This window comes from Panthera pardus, unplaced genomic scaffold (assembly GCF_024362965.1).
Source record: "Panthera pardus isolate Hobbes unplaced genomic scaffold, ASM2436296v1 HiC_scaffold_13, whole genome shotgun sequence".
NCBI lineage: Eukaryota > Metazoa > Chordata > Mammalia > Carnivora > Felidae > Panthera > Panthera pardus.
In genome coordinates this window covers 201366996-201384069 of record NW_026526688.1, presented here as the reverse complement: position 1 = coordinate 201384069, position 17074 = coordinate 201366996, and the positions used below count along the sequence as shown (strand labels likewise).

The 17074-nt window shown below is 63.7% G+C and overlaps 1 protein-coding gene and 1 long non-coding RNA gene across 20 annotated transcripts in view; both read left to right on the top strand.

Moving 5' to 3' along the window:
- ABLIM2 (actin binding LIM protein family member 2) overlaps positions 1–17074 on the top strand; it is a 142283-nt gene that overhangs the window by 85537 nt on the left and 39672 nt on the right. For 8 of the 19 annotated variants that reach the window (XR_008421864.1, XR_008421862.1, XR_008421867.1 and 5 more), the window contains exons 10-15: positions 2781–2927; positions 5392–5424; positions 7282–7402; positions 9920–10018; positions 16380–16481; positions 16922–16975. Coding sequence is in view for 3 of the 19 variants with exons in the window: in XM_053901738.1 (XP_053757713.1) it covers positions 2781–2927; positions 5392–5424; positions 7282–7402; positions 9920–10018; positions 16380–16481; positions 16922–16975 (556 nt within the window). In the remaining 16 variants the exon portion in view is untranslated. The remainder of the gene's footprint in view (positions 1–2780; positions 2928–5391; positions 5425–7281; positions 7403–9919; positions 10019–16379; positions 16482–16921; positions 16976–17074) is intronic. The other 11 variants (XR_008421869.1, XR_008421868.1, XR_008421863.1 and 8 more) reach the window with 6 other exon arrangements.
- On the top strand, positions 7578–9913 carry LOC128776682 (uncharacterized). The gene is made up of 3 exons (XR_008421877.1): positions 7578–8481; positions 8784–8951; positions 9211–9913. It is a non-coding gene; the product is annotated as an uncharacterized LOC128776682 (long non-coding RNA).

Sequence of the window (17074 nt, the reverse complement as noted above, 5' to 3'; positions counted from 1 at the left end):
TCTCCGGGTCTGGGGAGAGCCGAGCCGGTGGGGACAGCCTGACCGCCACCTTTGCCCACGGCCGGCGACGCCAGGCTGAGACGGATCCCGAGAGGGGAACGCGGTGGGGAGGAGGTGACCCCGTGCGTCGGCTCCGGGACGGGTGGGCACGTGGGCACCTGCAAGGGGAACGTGGGGACCGACACAGATAATCGTCCCCGCCGTGACCGCTGGGGGTCAGGTTGCGTGTGTGCTCCTGCCCAGCTCTAGCACCTGTTTGAGCCCGTCGTGTGCCCCCAGGCAGCCCCCGGAGCCAGGGAGGGGCGGCAGCCGGGGGCAATAGCCTGGGAGCAGTGGGGGGCGGTGCAGGGGGGAGGCTGGGCCGAGTCACAGGGGAGCAAGGGGCCAGGGGGCCCTCACCAGCGCAAGCGAGCGTCACCAGTGAGCGCCTGCCGTGGGGCGGGGTGCGGTCCTTGCCCCACCTGAGCCCGGGGCCCAGCCGGCCTGTCAGACGCCAGGCACTTTGCTGCCGTATCTCAAGAGCTCAAAATTGCTGCGTGTGCGTGCGTGTGTGTGCGTGCATGTGCGTGTGTGTATGGGTGTGTGTGCGTGCACGCGCGTGTGTGCGTGCGTGTAAGGGTGTGTGTCGATGTGTACTGGTTTGGGAGGGTGCCGTTATGTGTGCAAGTACGTGCTATTGCACAGGAGTGGGTGTGTGGGTGTGAGTGTGTGTGCGTGTGCGTGCGTGTGTGTGCCTGCATGTGCGTGTAAGGGTGTGTGTTGATGTGTACTGGTTTAGGAGGGTGCCGTTATGTGTGCAAGTATGTGCTGTTGCACAGGAGTGTGTGTGTGTGTGCGTGTGCGTGCGTGGGTGTGTGTGTAAGAGTATGTGTTGATGTGTACTGGTTTGGGAGGGTGCCACTATGTGCACAAGTATGTGCTGTTGCACGGGAGTGGGTATGTATGTGCGTGCGTGTGTGCGTGCATGTGTGTGCGTGTAAGGGTGTGTGTCAGCAAGTATGTGCTGTTGCACGGGAGTGGGTGTGTATGTGCGTGCGTGTGTGCGTGCATGTGTGTGCGTGTAAGGGTGTGTGTCGATGTGCGCTGGTTTGGGAGGGTGCCGTCATATGTGCAAGTATGTGCTGTTGCACGGGAGTGTGTGTGTGTGTGTGCGTGTGTGTGCGTGCGTGCGTGTGCATTTATGGGTGTGTGTCGATGTGTACTGGTTTGGGAGGGTGACGTTATGTGTGCGTGTGTGTGTGCGTGTGTGTGCGTGTGTGCGTGTGCGTGTAAGGTTGTGTGTCGATGTGTACTGGTTTGGGAAGGTGCTGTCATGTGTGCAAGTATGTGCTGTCGCACGGGAGTGGGGGTGTGTGCGTGCGTGTGCGTGTAAGGGTGTGTGTCAATGTGTACTGGTTTGGGAGGGTGCCATCATGTGTGCAAGTATGTGCTGTTGCATGGGAGTGGGGGTGTGTGCGTGTGTGTGCGTGTGTGCGTGCGCGTGCGTGCGTGTGCGTGCGTGCATGTGCGTGTAAGGGTGTGTGTCAATGTATACTGGTTTGGGAGGGTGCCGTTATGTGTGCAAGTACGTGCTATTGCACAGGAGTGGGTGTGTGGGTGTGAGTGTGTGTGCGCGTGTGCGTGTGTGTGCGTGCGTGTGCCTGTGTGTGCATGTAAGGGTGTGTGTTGATGTGTACTGGTTTGGGAGGGTGCCGTTATGTGTGCAAGTATGTGCTGTTGCACAGGAGTGGGTGTGTGGGTGTGAGTATGTGTGTGTGTGCGTGCGTGGGTGTGTGTGTAAGAGTATGTGTTGCTGTGTACTGGTTTGGGAGGGTGCCACTATGCGCAAGTATGTGCTGTTGCACGGGAGTGGGTGTGTATGTGCGTGCGTGTGTGCGTGCATGTGTGTGCGTGTAAGGGTGTGTGTCGATGTGTGCTGGTTTCGGAGGGTGTTGTCATTTGTGCAAGTATGTGCTGTTGCACGGGAGTGGGGGTGTGTGCGTGCGTGCGCGTGCGCGCGCGTGTAAGGGTGTCTGTCAATGTGTACTGGTTTGGGAGGGTGCCGTCATGTGTGCAAGTATATACTGTTGCACGGGAGTGGGTGTGTGGGTGTGAGTGCGTGTGTGTATGAGCGAGCGTGTGGGCCCGGGTGGCGCGACCGTGCATTGGCGTGGGTGTGGGAGTGAGGGTGACCGGTGCGTCTGCGAGTGTGGTGTGGGAGAGGCTGTGGGTTGTGCAGACGTGTGTGCCAGTGTGTGGCCGGGGGCACGAGCCAGTTGGCGGCTGTGTAGGTGGCTGACTTCCACAGTCTTAGACGGGACGTCCTCTGGGCACGCGTGCGGGTGCAGAAGCGTGTACCCCGGTGTTTGCACACTTGCTTGCATCGCACACCGTGTGCGTATAGACGCGTGCGTGCGTACGTGTGTTTGGGCGGTGGGCCGAGCCTCACGGTCTGCCGGGCTCCGCACCAGGCAGGTCACGGGCTCCGCGTCTCTGATCCCTGAGCCGTCCCTGTGGAAGCTTCCGGCTCGGCGGAGGGGGTCTGCCTGAGGGACGCTTCCTCGGGACCACGTGGTCTTCGGAGGTGGGGCCGAGGGCCTCAGGCCCACGTGACAATGAGACACACACACACACACACACACACACACACACACACACACACGTGCCCCTTCACCCCGTGTCACCGCGACGTGGCTCTGGGCCACGCGGCTGCCGGAGCACCTGCTGCGGGCCGGGCCCCGGGGCCGCTGCCCTGTGGCGTGTGGGGCCGACGGCGCCCTCTGCTGGCTCTCTCCTCTCAGGCGAAGCTGGGCGATGAGATTCTCGACTACAGGGACCTGGCCGCCCTTCCCAAAAGCAAGGCCATCTACAACATCGACCGCCCCGACATGATCTCCTACTCGCCGTACATCAGCCACTCGGTGGCCGACAGACAGAGCTGCAGCGAGGTAGGGCACCTGCAGGGAGGGGGTGGGGGGGGAGGGGTGCCCACGGCAGGGGCCCCGTCCGCTTCCGCCCCCTCTGACGGCCTGTGCGCCTCCCCTTGAGGGAGGCCGCGGCGGGTGCTGCCCCTAGCCTCGCGGGCCACGCGCAGCAGGCTGCAGGGCTGAGTCGAGAGGAGCCCCCCGAAACGGGAGGGAACGCGGGAGACGTGCCCGAGTGTAGCAAAGCGCCGGGAACCGAGCGACAGTCTCCTTTTCTTCGGTTCGGGACGATTCCCCTACTGCGTGAATCGTGTCCTTCTCCTCTCTCCAGAACATTCCTGGCCTGGCCGCCGTCCTCAGCGGCTGGCCTGCCCCTAAGTCTCGGGACTTCCTTGTGTTGGTTCGACCCCCTGTTTGGGGCGCAAATGACCGATTCCCTAGTGTCCGTGGGCAGTGTCCCTCCGTGGTGAATCTGCTCCACTTTACGTGCAGCCCCCTGCTGATTTTCCCTTGTCTTCGGTGGCGTTGAGGCTTGCGTGTGGCTGTGGGCGCCCGGGATAGACGAGAAGAGCATTTGGCCGGCTGTCGGCCTGAGCGTGTGTGCTGTTCGTGTGTGGGCGACCCAGACGGGCCCTCCCCTGGGGGCAGGAGAACCCGGGACCTTTGCACATCTCCCCCGGGCCTTCCTGTTTGCTTCTCTGGGAGCGAGGCTGAGGCTCGGGGACACCATGCTCGGGGGCGGGTGCAGCCACGGAGGCAGGTGGGAGGGTGAGACGGACCCCGCTTCCCTTGCTCCGCGGCCAGCGGGCACCCCTCCTGACTGGCTTCTGCCGCAGGGGACCCCTGGGACCTGAGGACCAGGCGATGAGCCCCGTCAAGAGGCAGGGCAGGGAGCGGTCACGGACCTGGGCTCTGCACGGGGCTTTGGCGTCCAGCACCGGGTCCAAGCTCCAATGGACAGCGCCGGAAGAGGGTCAGAGAGGTCAACGCCCTTGGCCGTGGTCCCCCAGGTGGCGAGCCCCAGCCGAGACAGGATCCTTTCTGCCCCAGAGACCACATTCTGGCTGTTTCCTTAACCGCCCCTCACGCCGCCTCGAAGACAGGGGAGCCAGGTCCAGAGGGCCGGGTTCGAGTTCCCCGTCCACCCGCTGGCAGCCGTGCGACACCCCGCCCTCGCTGGCTGGAGCCTGAGGTTTCCCGCGCAGACGGGGGCTGGGAAGGGCCACGCGCGCCTGTGGGTGCGGGGTGTGGTCGCTGCCCGTCCTGCTTCCACGGGTCACATGAATGTCGGCAGACACGCACACGGTCCGCGCTGTGGCCTCTGACCCTGCACCCCTCCAGTGGGGCGCACTGTATGCGGGTGCTACCCGCGGGGGGGTGGGGGTGGGGGTGGGAAGGGAGGTCCCGGGTCACATGTGTTCACACTGAGGCTCTCCTGCCAGATGCAGGGCAGCCCGGGGCACAGAAATCCTCTGTTCAGGGACCGGTCACGCCGTAGTGTCACGGTCCCTACTCCCCCCAGGCCTGCTCACTCTGCACGGACACCGGGCTTTCCTGTGTACCCGTGGCCCGTGGCCCTGCACCTTGGGAGTGACTGTCCCAGGATACAGATGAGGACGCAAGGCTCAGGGGCCGTGCTGGCCCAGGGCCGTGCGGCTGACAGAGGCAGAGCCCTGTCACCAGGGGTCACCAGCTCTGGTCACCGTGGCACCCCTGCCGGCGTCTGCCATTGTCCTGAGGTGTCAGAGCGCCCTCACTCCCTCAGCTCGGGGCCCCTGAGGGCTCCCCCCTCTCCAGGCCCTGCCACACCCTGGCTGGGAGCCTGCTTGGTGCCAGTCTCCCCGGGGACCCTTCTGTGGGCACATGACGGGGTGAGGACTGGGAAGCCACAGGAGGCTCAGGGCACCGCGCTGAGCAGACTTGGGCCTCAGGGCTGGAATTCTCTGGAATGGCAGCCGTCCAGCAGTTGAGCACCAGTGCGGGAACCCAGCAGGGAAAGGAGAGCAGGCTGGAAGCTCAGAGATCTGGCTTCACCTCTCTGAGCCTCAGTCTCCCCTTCCGTGAAATGGGGAGATTGGGAGACACTTGCCCCTTTCCATTCTGAGGAGAAGGAAACCCCAAACCCCGAGGCCCCGAATCACCCTCCTCTTCTCTGGGCCCCTTTTGTCTCCTTTCCGGAGAAGACCGAGGCAGATGGACTCAGGATGTTGCCACCCTGGGCCCTGACCGTCTCCCTCTAGGAAAATACGTCTTCACGGGAGAGCAGTGGGCGTAGGGCGCACTCAAAGAAGCGTCCTGGGGAACCTCTTTCCTGGGGTGCCATTGGCCCTACTTCTCCAAAAAGGTCTTGGCTCCTGGGTCGTGTCTGGTGGTAGGTTCCTTGCCCGTTTGGAGGAGGGTCTGGTCGTGAGGATGTGTCTGTGCCCTGGGCTGTTTCTTCTTCCCCACGTGACCAAGGCACTAACAGGCCACTCTGTTGTGTCCACAGTCCCCACAGGTACTCTCGCCAACGCCGACAGAGGTAACCGCCTGCCCCCCGGCCCGCCACCCTCCCACCCCGTTTGCTCATGGTGCTTCCCCCCCCCCTCCCCGGGTTATAAAGATAACTGCCACGGCACCCCCAGCAGGGCCTCTGTGGCTCCTGACCGTGGGGTCTGGGGCCACGGTCCTTGGTGGCCTTAAGTGCTGTCCTCGGCATTGGTTATTTTTATAATCACGTCTCATCACGTCTCATCTGCATGCCCCCTGTGCACCTGTCGGCCCTGTAGTCACAGACACGTGGGACGTGGCTCTCTCGAGGTCTGGGTCATGGCTTTCTTTTAATTTTTTTTTAACGTTTATTTATCTTAGAGAGAGAAAGAGAGAGAGACAGAGCATGAGCAGGGGAGGGGGGGAGAGAGGGAGTCACAGAATCCGAAGCAGGCTCCAGGCTCCGAGCCGTCAGCACAGAGCCCGACGCGGGGCTCGAACCCACGGACCGTGAGATCCTGACCCGAGCCGAAGCCAGATGCTCAGCCGCCTGAGCCACCCAGGCGCCCCACGGCTTTCTTTGGAGAAAAACCCCGGGAGCCTGGGTTGGCCCAGGGCCCACGTCACTCCTCTGAGTGGGACGAGGAGGCAGCCAGACCCTCGCAGATGAATATTCCAAAAGCGTTCCTCTGTCAGATTTATAGTGAGCGGCTCCGGGTCCCTGTTTCCAGCCTCAGCCAGTGACGTGGACAGCTGTCGTCAGTCAGACTTCCATCTGCACTGGCGTCGGACCCTCGGGTCCGGGAACGCGGCGACACCGGGACGGTGGTTAGCTCGTGTAGAGCTTCTACAACCACACGTGGCCGGCGAGCCCCACGGACAGGCTAGGCGCGGAGACAGGGCGCCCGTGGGCTGGAAGCCGGCCCGAGGGGCTGAGCAGAGGACGGCCAGAGATGCCGCCGCCCCTGGGGCGAGGGGGCCCCTCACCGTGGGTGGGGATGAGCCACACGGGCTCAGGGCCCGCCCGGCAGGTGCAGTCGCAGCACGAGGGCCGGCTTGAGCACAGCCTGGAGGCGGGTGTGCGGGCAGGCTTCGGGGACGGCGGCTCAGTGGGTTCGGTCGGAGGGCAAGCCTCAGGAGGCAGAAGGTAAAGCCCAGAAAGGGCGAGAGCCGGGAGCGCCAGACCCACACTCTCGTCGCCCGTGCTTGTCCTCGTGCCGGCCTTCAGGGCCCAGCCAGTGGCGTCGGCACCACGGCATCCTGGGCCGTCTCACGACTGCGGCCTTCGTGCCCTGCAGCCTGGCCGTCCCCCGTCCCTGCTGCCGGGTCATCTCACGCCGCCTGCCGCCCGCTCCAAACGGTTGCCCGTCCTGCTTGAACGGAGTCTTGTGGGCCAGTGTTTGCGGGTCCGATTCAACTGAGCCTTCGGGCCTGGGAGGGGTGCTGTGGTGCCTCCCGGGCCCGGGAGCCCCCGTTGTGGGGCAGGCGGGGGCGGGGGTGAAGAATGCAGAAGCTCAAGGTTCTCAGAGACCTGGTGGTTGCCAGGACCCCGGGTGCCGGGGAGGGGGTGGGGCAGGAGCACAGGTGCAGCCAGGTCCCTCTACCACCTTTTGGGGAGCCCGGACACAAGGAGGGGCTGGTGGGGACCCTGCCCTCTGGGACCCGGGGGCACAGGGACCGGGCTCAGGCCAAGGCGGGGTGGTGTGAGGTCCCCCCCACCTGGTGAGGTGAGGTCGGGCCCCCACCTGGCCCTCCCGATGTGCCCTGGCAGGTGCAGAGGCTTTCTCCCTGGGGCCACATTGAGTCAGCCCCGAGGGTCTGGGGGGCGAATGCCAGGAGGAGGGTGGGCGGCGGGCGGGGCGGGCAGTGCCCTCAGCTCCTGCGTTCACCAGGCCGCCTTCCCTCCCAGGGGGATCAGGACGACCGTTCGTACAAGCAGTGCCGGACCTCCAGCCCCAGCTCCACCGGCTCCGTCAGCCTCGGGCGCTACACCCCGACCTCGCGGTCGCCCCAGCACTACAGCCGTCCAGGTACTTGGCGCCCGCGGCTTCCCTGACCCCGGATGAAGATCTGCTTCCTATTGCCCTCCCTCTCTTTCGAATCGTGCCTTACTTTACACACCTGGTAAAGCGACGGGCCGGGCGTGGGGTTCCCGGTGGGTGACGGGAGAAGCTGTCCGTTTAACTCGCCCATGGTGGTGGGGACGGCAGAGGCGGCTGGTGAACCCGTGGGTCAGAGGGGCCGTCCGGGAACACGCAGGCAGCACCGAGCGCTCAGAACCGAGCTGGTGTTTCGGTCACGGGCGGCAAGAAGGTTACGGAGCGTGAGTGTTGGAGACCAGAAGCCCGTCAGTCCCGGGCTCACCTGGGGTCTGAGGGGCTTCGAGCCGTGAGGACGGCGTCAGCGGCCAAAAAGAGAGCCAGCTTTCTTCACGCGCAGCTGGGTTGGTGGCCCCAAAGACAGCCCCGTGGAAATTGGCGAGAGGCCAGGGGCGGGCCCGTCCCCGCAGGGGGACGCCCGGTGCGGGGTGCTCCCCCCCCCCCCCCAGCGCGCCTCCTTCCCTGCCTGGCGCCCGGCTGCGTATTGCTGTCCCTTAGCTTTGAAAGCCCGCCGCCGCCCTCGGTGTGTCAAAGCCGCAGGACGCTCCACGCACACTCTGCCTTCGTGAGGGGTTTTTCCAAGCCGCTTCCTCCGTGGCGGCTGCTGCATGGCGCCATTTCCACGTCCATGGACTCCGGCTCTTAGTTTCACAGCCTTTGTGGAAAAATCAACTCATTCGTCTGCAGTCCTTTCCATTGACTCCCTGCTGTGTCCTTGGAACGTCCCGCTCACTGGGTGTCTGGAAAGTGGATGAGTCAGTGTGTGTGTGTTGGGGGGGGGTGTGGATGAGTGTGTGGGTAGATGGAGGGGGGAGTGACTGTGTGAATGAGTGTGCATCTGGGTGTGTGTGGGTGAGTGAATGAGTGAGTGAATGAGTGTATGAGTGTGTGTGAGTGTATGGGTGAGTGAATGAGTGTGTGTCTGGGTGTGTGTGTGTATCTGGATAAGTGGGTATGTAGGTGAGTGTGTGAGTGTGAATGTGTGTAAATGGGTGTGTGTCTAGGTAAGTGTGAAGGTGAGTGCGTGTGGGGTGTGTCTCAAGCGTGTGAGTGGGTGAGCGTGGGTGTGTCTAGGTAAGTGTGTGAGTGAATGTGTGGGTGACTGTGAATGTGTCAATGAGTGTGTCTAGGTAAGTGTGTGGGTGAGTGAGTGGGTGAGTGTGGGTGTGTGGGTGTGTCCAGGTAAATGCATGAGTGTGTGGGGGGGGTGTCTGGATGAGTGTGTGAGTGGGTGTGGGTGCGTCTAGGTAAATGTGTGAGTGAGTGTGTGGGTGAGTGTGAATGTGTGTGAATGAGTGTGTGTCTAGGTAAGTGTGGGGGGAGTGTGGGGGAGTGTGTGTGTCTGGATGAGCGTGTGAGCAAGTGGGTGAGTGTGAACGTGTGTGAATGAGTGTGTGTCTAGGTAAGTGTGTGGGGGAGTGTGTCTGGATGAGTGTGTGAGTGGGTGTGGGTGCGTCTAGGTAAATGTGTGAGTGGGTGTGTGAGTGTGGGTGAGTGTGGATGTGTGTGAATGAGTGTGTGTCTAGGTAAGTGTGGGTGTGGGTGGGTGTGTCTGGATGAACATGTAAGTGGGTGAGTGTGGGTGTGTCTAGGTAAATGTGTGAGTGTGTGGGTGTGTGTGTGGGTGAGTGTGAATGTGTGTCAATGAGTGTGTGTGTCTAGGTAAGTGTGTGGGTGAGTGAGTGGGTGAGTGTGGGTGTGTGGGTGTGTCCAGGTAAATGCGTGAGTGTGGGGGGGAGTGTGTCTGGATGAGTGGGTATGTGGGTATGTCAGTGAGTGGGTGAGTGTGAACGTGTGTGAATGAGTGTGTGTCTAGGTAAGTGAGTGGGTGAGTGTGGGTGTGTCTAGGTAAACGTGTGAGTGAGTGAGTGTGTGGGTGGGTGAGTGAGTGAGTGTGTGGGTGAGCGGGCGAGCAGGCGGGTGCGGGGTGAAGGGCAGTCAGCGTCCTCGCACGCCCTCTCCGAGGGCCCCTCTCCTGACCCCCGGCCACCGTCCTTTGGGTCACCTGGGCGTGTGGCCGTGCCTGGCCGGGTGGCCACCTCCGAGAGCTGAGACGTGCGCCTCAGCGGGGCGAGGCCGGGCGACCGTCCCGTGCGCGCTCGCCCCGGCCCGGCCAGCCGCTCTCCGCCTGTCCTTGACCCCACGGAGCCCCCCCCCGCCCCGGGGTGGAGTGACAGGCAGGCCTCCGGGGGCCGGTGGCGGCCGTCCGGCCACGCCGGGGGCTGCCGCCCTGTCCCCTAGAGAGCGGGCCCCCCCCCCCCCCCGGCGGGACCGGAGCCGACCGAGCTAAAGCGTCCTCGGCGACTCCCCCTCAGGTGCCTCGAAATGGTGCGCTTTCTTCGGGAGAGGAAGCAAAATGTTCCTAGCAGAGCGGGGCCTAGGAATATTTTGTGGCTTTGCGGCCGGCGAGCACGGGGTGGGCTCTGACTTGCTCTCTGTTGCCCGCAGCTGGTACTGTGAGTGTTGGTACCAGTAGCTGCCTGTCCCTGTCCCAACACCCAAGCCCTACATCCGTGTTCAGACATCATTACATCCCCTACTTCCGAGGTAAGGTGCGCGGTGCCGCGGGCTGTGGGCGCTCGCAGGGCCTCCCGCCACGCGTCTGTGTCTCGCTGTCCCGTGTCCGCCGCATGGCTTCCCCGAGCCCTGTGTGTCCGCCCGTGCCCCTTGCTGTGTGTCTCGTGAGTCCAGCTCCGTCTCTGTCGGTGTGTAAATGTTCCTGGGAGGAGGCCGTGGGCAGCTCGTGGCGAGAGGAGTGAGCGGTGAGGGCGGAGCTCGAGCCGGAGGGACAGGAGGCGAGGCCGTCCCCCGGCGCCCGGCCCCGGGGCCCATTGTGAGAGCCCTCGCCCGTTGCCCGTGTTCCTTCCCACGTCAGCTGCGAGGGGCAGAGGGACCGCTCCCGGCCGTTACCTAGAGCAAAGCCCAGGAGGCCGTGACGCGTCCGTGGCCTCGGGCTCAGGGTGGCCGGGGCAGGATGCGCCCGGACAGGCTCCGAGGTCCCGCCTCCTCCCGGGGTGCAGACCGCCCGCCGTTCGCATCCCTGCACGGGCATCGTCGGACACAAATCACACCAGGGAGATGGCCAAGCTCTTCTCCTGCACGTTGGGAACTGAATTGCGTCCGACTCGTGTGTTAGAGCCCCACCCAGCAGCGTGACTGCCTCTGGAGATGGGTCCTCGGGAGGCCGTCGGGGTTACCCCAAGTCACTAAGGCGAGGCCCTGATCGGTGGCCTTACGAGAAGAGGAAGAGGCACCAGGACGTCTCTCTCGCTCCCTCTGCACGTGGTCGGGGGAAAGACCGTGAGGCCACGTGAGACCAGGGTGGCCGCCTGCGAGCGGGGAGGAGGGCCCTCGCCGCACACCAGACCCCGCCACAATTTGGCCTGGGACTTGCAGCCTCCAGAACCGCGAGAAACACGTGTCTGTTGCTGAAGCCGCCCGGTGCGGCACTTTGTCGAGAGGCCCTAGTGGCCGGAGACACCCTAGGAAGACCCTCGAGGCGTTAGAGGAAGCAGGTAGGATGTTCTTGCTGACGCCCCCGAGATGCATGAAGTCCCCAGCCCGTACCGCGCCGGGTGGAAGACGTCCGGCCCGAAGGGACCGGGAGGCGAGCCAAGCTCAGCTGGATCGTTCCACCGTGTGCCGGTCTCAGACGGGGCTCGTCGGAACTTGTGCGTCCCCCGCGTACGTCACCGGTCGTGTAGGCGCGAGCCCCGTCGGTCAGCAGCAGAGCCGGAAATGGTGCGCCCCGCCCCCGTGCGTGGGAAAGCCGGAAATGGTGCACCCCGGGGGGGAAGTAGCCAGCACGGCCTTGCCACACGCATCCGCGTGGCACGTGAGTGTCGAATGACCAAGAGGCACACGGAACACTCACAGCAAACCAGAGTGAATTTGACTGTTAGGTCACCAGGGAGACGTGTCTGCTTCCTTTGCTCACACGTCCAAAGGCCCTGGGCACACGGCTCCCCTCCCCACCCCCCAACAACCACCGCCACCTGCCGCTCCGTTTTGGGTGGGGCTGTTCCCCCGGGGGGCTCTGGTCGAGGCGTGGCCCGCAGACCACGGGCTGGGAGCAGACCCTGTGAGCCTCCTCTGCTCCTTTCTGACCCTCCACCCTCGAGTTCTTTCTGTGCCAGGGTGAGGAGAGCCACGTGGACCCTCGGCCAAGGGCAGACACCCCGGGCGGCGCCTCAGACCTGCAGCATGCCTGCTCCGGGCGGGTCGGGGGGAGCAGCACCCCGTCCTCAGCCCCGTTGAGAGGGGGCCAGGGAGAGGCAGCCCCATTGTCCTCGGACAAGAGCAGCGAGGCCCTTCCCTCCATCCCGTGTGGGGGAAGACTGTGCAGACAGACCCCGCCCCCCGCCCCCCAAAATGTGGTCCAGAAACTATTTCCTGGCTGGGCCAAGGGCATCCCCCACGGGCAGGGGCTCAGTCCCCGTGCGGTGCGGTGGCCGGGTGGGTGGACACAGGCACCCGCCCAGTGTGGGGCCTTTGAGGCCCGTGTCTGCCCTGGCTCCCTCCTGGCTGCTTTGGCCACCAATTCCCTTTGTCAGAGGTCAGACACAGCCTCCCCACCCTGCTCTCGGGGTCAGACGTGGGGGAGCCCTGACCGCATGGCTCTGCCCCACGCCCGACTTCCAGGGCCACGTGTGACCTGGGGTTTGCCCAGCCTCTTTCCAGGACTCACCCCAGAGGAGACCGAGGCTCAGAGACACCCGGGCCCTGAAATCCCAAAGCTCCTTGGGACAGACCCGAGTCAGGCTCCCGTTCACAAGCCGTGTCCACCACAGGTCCCGGGTCCACCTCAGAGGCCACACCGAGGGAGCCCGTGCCCTTCCCCTTGATGCTCGTTCAGCCCCGCGCTCTAGTGCGTCCCAGCCTATGGGCGTTCCAGTGGCCAGCTGTGCCCACGGCCTGCCCTCCTCCAGCTGGTCACGGCCCTGGGTCTACCCACAGTCCCCGGAAAAGCTGTTCCCGGCCTCTCCTCATCCCTCCTTAGCATCCCTGACTCCACTAGGTGGAAATTTCCCTAAGAATGCTGCTGTGGCTGGAGGGCTCCCCGAGGGGAGGCATGCCCTCCCCACGGCCAGCACCTGCCCCGACCCGCCAGATGCTGACAAGGGCCCCTTGCTTCCCTCCTCTTTCCCTGCTGGACGCCCCTCCCAGTCACACCTACCCACCCCTGTCTCCGTGCCTAGGGCTGCCCCTCCACCAAGACCTTGCCCACAGCAGCAGTGCTGATGGTAGTCAGGTACACTTTAGTATGAATTCCGGGCAGTGTGGGCTTAAGGCTGACCTGTCACCTGTTAAGGAGCGGGCAGGTGTGGGAGGCGGTTGCTGCTGGAATCTCTTCACCGGGCAGCTGCCACTTACCGCCCAGCGAGCCTCCTCCCCACGAGGCATGGGAGGGAGAGGAGGGAAGGGGCTTCTGGTGCAGAGCCTCAGGTCAGGGTCCTCTTCCCACCGCTCGCTGCGCCCCAGAGGTACCTCTCCATCCGGCCCCAATCCCTGGGCCATGCACCTTACCGGGTGGTCGTGGTCGAGGCTCAGGGGGCCTGTGGCGGAGCATTGCACACGGGAGGACCCACCCACGTCTCGGCGTTCGTCCTTAACGCTCCCCTGCGCACGGATGGGGGCTGGCCTTGCTTCTGGCCGCCTGGAGAGGAGCCAACTGGGGGCAAAGATGGGACAACTGAAGAGTGGACTGAATGAAGAGTATTGACCCAAGAGTATTGACCCAAGAGTAACCCAAGGTGTGAGATGAGGGTCCGTGAGTCCACACTGACACGAATACATAAAGGAGGGAGAAGGGACAGATCTCTCCCCTGCAGAAGAACCTCCAGTGATCTACGTGGAGATATCACCCCCGAGGAGGGGGGCCCCCTCCCCAGTCCTCAGGTGGGCGCTGAGCGCCGTGACCTCCCGCTAAGAGTGCAACGCGGGACGGCAGGGAGGGGGCCGTGCGGTGGGGAAGCCCGGCAAACCCGGCCGGGGGGTCAAGGTCAGCATCCCGGTGACGGAGGGTGCCCTTGACGGGACGCGAGGAGAGGGCACTCCACCACCCCGGTCTTCCTCCCGGGGACCCGCGATCCCCGTGTAAGCACGGGAGACGACCAGACGAGTCCCGGCCGAGGGACCTCGCAAACAACCCCTGGCCGGGACTCCTCGCAGAAATCGTCACAACATGGCAAGTCTGAGGAACCGTCCCAGCCCCGAGGAGCCGGGAGACGGGCGGACAAAGCGTCACGTGATGTCCTGGGCGGGCTCCTGGGCAGGGAGGGGACATTGGGGGAAGTAAGGAAATCCAAACAAAGTGTGGCGTTCAGAGAGTACCAAAGGGGCAGTGCACGGCTGTGACGTGGGCCCTGAACCGGCGGGGACTGGCCAAGAGCACACAGGAGCCTCTGCACAGCCTGAAACGGCTCCAAAATAAATCACTTACTTAACTTTTAAAAGGAAGAAGCGCCCCCCCCCCCAGTAGAGCTCAGGTTCTGCCCTCCTTCCTGAACTGCCTCCAGAAGCCACGAGCCTCCTCAGAAGGGGCTTCTGTGCCTTTTCAAAGTCACCGCACAGCCAGGCTCTCCTCTGGGTTTCCCACATCCTTGGTGACATCAGTGGTTTGGGGTTTTTACCCTGAAGGCCCACGGGGGAAGCTGGCCCCCGGGGCATGACGGGAGCCTCTAGAGGGACTCGGTGAGCGGGCCGGAGCTGGGTCTCACCGGGGCCCTGGCACCTGTCACCCAGGCCCTCCCGGCCCCGCCCTCCTGCAGATGGCAGCTGAGGTGGTGGGAGCCCTGCAGGGCCGACGCGGGCCGAGCACCGCAATGGGCCCTGGAGGTTGACGTTGGCGGTGTGCGATCATGAAGTGACGAAGCGAGTCCAGAGAAGGGAGTGGTCAGCAGTGGCCTGTGTCTTCCGGGGAAGCTGGGTACTGGAGCCTTGACCCAGGAAGTCTTGACTAGTGGGGAAGATTACAAAGGGGGTTCTGGCGGGGGCGGGGAGGGGAAGGAGGGCTGGGGGACTGGGACAAGGTGGCAGAGTTTGGTGACCAGTGCGTCCCTGGATGGCAGGTGCGGGCGGGCATGACGGGCCACTGTTTCTGTGTCCCCACCTGCCTCTGGGTCTTGTGCCCTGTGAGTACCCGAGGGACGCTGCGGGCGCTCCCCAGACAGATGGGCACATGTACACGGGGGCTTGCGTGTGATGTAAGAGGGCACCGCGCTGTAGGCTTGGGGACTGGGGGGACAGGAGCCCTCAGGAGCCTATGTTTGATGGCCTGGGGCCGCCTGGGCAAGAGCTGGGTGGACCAGGGCCAGTGAATTCCGGGCAGAAGGAAATGAGCTGTTCGAAGCCCCCCGGATTCTACGGGCCAGCCGGGAGCACGCCCAGCCTAGCCATGACACCCCGAATGCGCCGTCCTCCGCTGCTCTGGAGCCCATGCAAGTAGATTTTTTCAAGCCTGTGCTTCCGCCACGTTTCTCTGCCCTTGGGGATGGATCCAGTCGCAGCCACAGTTGGTAGAACCAACCCGCGGTTTCCTTTGTGTGCGTGGGGCGTGGTTTCCCCGGGAGCTAAGAAATGGCCCGGATTGGCGAAGAGCTCTGGAAGGCCCTGGAAGGCCCCACTGGAGGGGCGTGGCTCAGGAGAAGGCGGGGTTCACGCTGCGACAGGGGGCAGTCACCTGCCTGAAACTCCATCAACGCCGACGGGTGAAATTGGAGCCCAGGCGTGGGAAGATGCTCGAAGCTGCGGTCAGCAGCCCGTTTTGTGGTCTCAGCCCACACAGGTGTGCCCGCACGCCCTCCCCGGTTCCCAGTGCACCTGCCCCGGGCCACAGCTCGCTCTGAGCCCACGCCCGCCGCGCCATCCTTGTTAGCCACTGTGCGGCCCCCTGCCAGTCCACTCCCAGCCCCGCGGAAGGGCTGCTTCACTTCCCCGTCACCTTGGGGTCCCGATGCTACAACGCCCAGAGCTCCTTCCAAGGCAGGAGAGCCCCTTGCGTTCGCCAGGCCGCGATCTGAGGCAGCACAGGGTTCCCGAGGCTAACGGGAAAGGAAAGGAGGTGTGCCTTATGCGTGTGTTGCTAAAACGAGCCGTAAACCTCATCATCCAAAGTGTTCAGTGCCCATCGCATTCTGTCTATCATGCCATTCCTCAAATAGGTACCTGTAGGGCGGGGAGGTTCCCTGGGGGCGGGGGGGGGGCGGGGGGACCGTGGCCGCCTGAACTTGTGACTTGATAATCCAACCTTGTTCAAAACACAGAAATTACAAATCCACCCGGGATAAGGAATCGGAGCCAGAATTGGAGACTCCTTTTCATTTGATTTGCCAAAAATAGCTTTATTTGGGAGCATGGCCGCTGACACCAACTTCCTCTTATTCTCCTGTGGCCCGTAAAAGTTTACTCCGTGGCTTTGAGGGACAGATTCAGTGATCCTGTGCTGGATGGTTAATCCGCGGGTTTTCCAAGCAGGCGGCATCTTCTTACACAAGGATACTCAGAAAGGGAGGCTTTGGTTTTGGTGACTTTGCGGTTTGCTGGATGCAGGCATCAGCCGTGGCTGAGCAGCGGGCCAGCTGTGCACCCCAAGGAGAGTGGGGGGCCAGCCCAGAGCCAGGCCAGCCTCCCCATGAACTAGCAACCAGCAAACCCTTTGCCTTCAAGGCCACTATTCCTTCGCCACGGGGCCGTTGGACGGGGTCCACCCAGGTTGGATTAACAAGCCATGGGGCCCGGTCTGGAAATGTCAGTGGGGGCCACCCTCCCTTCCCTGTGCAGAGGGGTGGGGGTGGGGGGCCCCACCAGGCAGGGGAGAGGGCTCGCGGGGAACAAGTGTTCCTATTTGACGTACTCTCCTTTCCCTTCCCCTTCCTCCCTTCTGCTGTCTTTGCTCTTCCGTCTGGAGGCAGTGAAAGTGGCCGGAGTACCCCGAGCCTCTCGGTGCTCTCAGACAGCAAGCCTCCCCCCTGCACCTACCAGCAGGCGCCTCGCCACTTCCACGTCCCAGGTAGGCACCCAGGACGCGTGGTGGGGCTCGCCATGCAGAGCGTCTGTTTGCACGGAAGGGCCATGGTTCCCAAGCCTCTCCGCCCCCCGCCCCCCATTCTGCGGGTTTGCACACCCCGCAGCTGGCCTGTGTTTGAGCTTCTCCCGAAGCCATACAAGCACCAGGGAGACGTTTTTGCCCTCCTGGAAACGCGCTGGAGGGAAGGCGCCGTCCGGCCGGCCGTGCACCTTAGCCGCCTCCCTCCCTCTGCCCCTTGAACTAGGTTCTGGCATCGGGCTGGGCGACGCTTAGCTTGCGGTGTGGGTCCCGGGCATCAGTCACCTGTGGGGCGCCAGATCCTTTCTGGCCACTTAGGATCTGGTGCCTGAGGGCTGACGTGGGATGGAAACCTCCGGTCTGCTGGCTCACCCTGCTCTTCTCCTCTCTCTCTTCTTTCCCAGACACTGGCGTAAAAGATAACATCTATAGGAAACCCCCCATCTACAAACAGCATGGTACATTCAGCTCTCCTCTGTCGCTGGCTCCCTGCATGCCTGTCGCACTCTCTTGCCGTGACCCGATGGGCGATGGGGAAGGCTCCGCGGGCAGTCTTG